Source organism: Aptenodytes forsteri, unplaced genomic scaffold (genome assembly GCF_000699145.1).
Source record: "Aptenodytes forsteri isolate BGI_AS27 unplaced genomic scaffold, ASM69914v1 Scaffold574, whole genome shotgun sequence".
In the NCBI taxonomy this organism is placed as follows: Eukaryota; Metazoa; Chordata; class Aves; order Sphenisciformes; family Spheniscidae; genus Aptenodytes; species Aptenodytes forsteri.
The window spans coordinates 1-2,190 of NW_008794538.1; the positions used below are offsets into that span (position 1 = coordinate 1).

At 66.4% G+C, this 2,190-nt stretch overlaps 1 protein-coding gene across 1 annotated transcript in view; it reads right to left on the reverse strand.

Moving 5' to 3' along the window:
* Window positions 1–6: 6 nt before the first annotated feature.
* The window catches only part of NUDCD3 (NudC domain containing 3), a 30,375-nt gene continuing 28,191 nt past the window's right edge, over window positions 7–2,190 (reverse strand). Inside the window, exons 4-5 of the mRNA XM_019470205.1 lie at window positions 1,456–1,644; window positions 7–736 (exon numbers count right to left, since the gene is read on the reverse strand). Coding sequence (XP_019325750.1) covers window positions 626–736; window positions 1,456–1,644 — 300 coding nt within the window. The 3' untranslated portion in view covers window positions 7–625. The remainder of the gene's footprint in view (window positions 737–1,455; window positions 1,645–2,190) is intronic.

A 2,190-nucleotide genomic window follows, 5' to 3' on the forward strand; every position in this document is an offset into this window, starting at 1 on the left:
GCCCCTCCGGCCGGGCAGGGGGCAGGGGCAGCACAGCACCTGTGGGAGACCCCAGAGCAGGGCCCGGCGAGGGGAGTTGGGGGTGCCAGGCAGGCAGGGCAGCAGGCGGGGCGCGGGCAGGGGCAGGCTCTCTCCCCATGCGCCCCCCACCATCCCCGCCGCCCGTACCCGAAGCTGCGGAGAGCACAGCTCCGCCTGCGAGGGGCAAAGCTGCCCTGTGCCAGGGCAGGGAGGGATCTGCACCCCCAGAAGCCCAAAAAGAAGCATCCTCAGCCACCAGAAATAATAATTATGTCACCCAACGAGCTCCGTCTATTCCTGAAAAAAAACCAGAGCCGTCGCCAGCGTGAGGCGAGGAGAGGAGAAGGGTCCCAGCCGCTCGGGTTGCCTTGGTGACGGGACGTAAATCTGCATTCGCCAGGTTTCCCCGCATGCACATCAAACCGCCGAGCCCGATGCCGGTGCCAGTGCCGGTGCAGGGTGGCGAAGGCAGTGGAAGGGCGCTGGCAGGGTATATCATTGACGAACGGGTTACGGGCACCAGCGTTGGGTGCAAGGGTCCCGGGTGGGCGTCCGGGTGGGTTTCTCCTCTCCCCGCTTCGTTTCTCGGCGTTTTTCGCCGCCGTCAAAACTGCACGGCGCCGGGGGAGATGTTGAACATGGAGGGATCGAACTTCTGGCCGCGGAAGGGGGAGCCCTCGGTGTCCCAGCCCTTCTTCAGCATCTCATGCACCTTCTGCGAAGAGGCCACAGGCTCCCGTCAGGCCGGGGTTGACCCCACACCTTCGCCCGTGCCCCCCACCCTCCCCGCCATCCCAGCCGAGGGTATGGGCTCATCCCGCAGGCGTCAGGGCTGCGTGGCCACCCAATGCATCAAAGGGGGTTTTGGACAGGCGTCAGGCCACCCAATGCATCAAAGGGGGTTTTGGGGCTCAGCAAGAGCACCCCTCCGCCCTGGGTGACGGCAGCACCGATTTCCAAGGGCACGCAATCACCTCCCTGCTTCACCCACCCTCCTCTCGTCTGCCCGGGAAAGGGCAGATGGCACACGGGGCCGGGAGGGAGCGACGGGCAGCGAAAAGGCGGCTCCTTGGTCGGGCTGAACCCAGACCCGCGTGGGTTCATCCCAGAGCAGAGGCAGCGGGGAGACAGCAGGGCCGGCTCCGGAGGGAGGCACGTGGATATGGGGCCCATCACTGGTGCAGGGGGGTCCAGGCTCACAGGCATTTGCCAAGGTGCCGGGAAGGGGAAGACAGGAGCGTGTGGGCAAAAGACAGGGACTAGCAGAACCTCACACCCCCAGAATGGAGATGTGGGGGGACGCTGTGTGAGGAGGAGCTCCGAGATGGAGCGCCCCACGCCACACCCTTTTACCAGAGATGGGACCCACGGAAGAGCCAGAGGGCGCGTGGCAGGGCAGGGCTGGGCTGGTGGCGGGGGGCGGCTGGCACCTACCAGCTCGTGGCTCTGGGGCTTGCCCTGCAGCTTCTGGTGGTAGTCGAAGGTGAGGCGGTCCAGCACAGCGTGCTCCTCCTCGTCCACCGTGGCCATGGAGCGCTCCTTGTTGATCTTGTCAATGTCGATCTGCTCCTCGCCCTCCAGGATGGCGTTCCACCAGTACTCGTCCCCTTTGTTCAGGTTGATCTGGGGATGAGGTTGCGGGTCAGAGGAGAGTGGGGAGAGGAGCCCCCGTCCTGCCCCTGGGATGTGTTACCCCCTGCTCACCCCACACCTCCGTGGCAGCGATGCCGCAAGCTCAGCCGTGCCCGTGCATTGCTCCGCGGCGTGGCTGGGGCTTGCCCATGAGTGGAGGTCCCGCTCGCCACCGATCAAGCCCCAGGTCCTCCCCCATGGCTGGCAGAGGGGGAGAAAGGCTCATCCCTCCCTCCCTCGGTGGTCCGAGGGCTTTGCACAACCCCACCATGGCCCTTCGCAGCAGCTCAGGCCTCTGGGCCGGATGGCACGGCCAAAATCTCATCCCATGTCGCTGCTCGAGGCCGGGACAGGCGTACTCTGTGGGGGCCTGCCTGCTGGTAATGCCAGCCTGCGGCTGGGCGGCTGATGTGGCAGCAGCAACACGGTACCGGGGCCTGGAGAGCCGGGCTGGCTCGTCTGCAGCCACCCAGGAGCCGAGAGCCCGGGGACCTGCCAGATGAAGAGGCCCTGACCGGCAGGGCGTGGGGCCAGGGG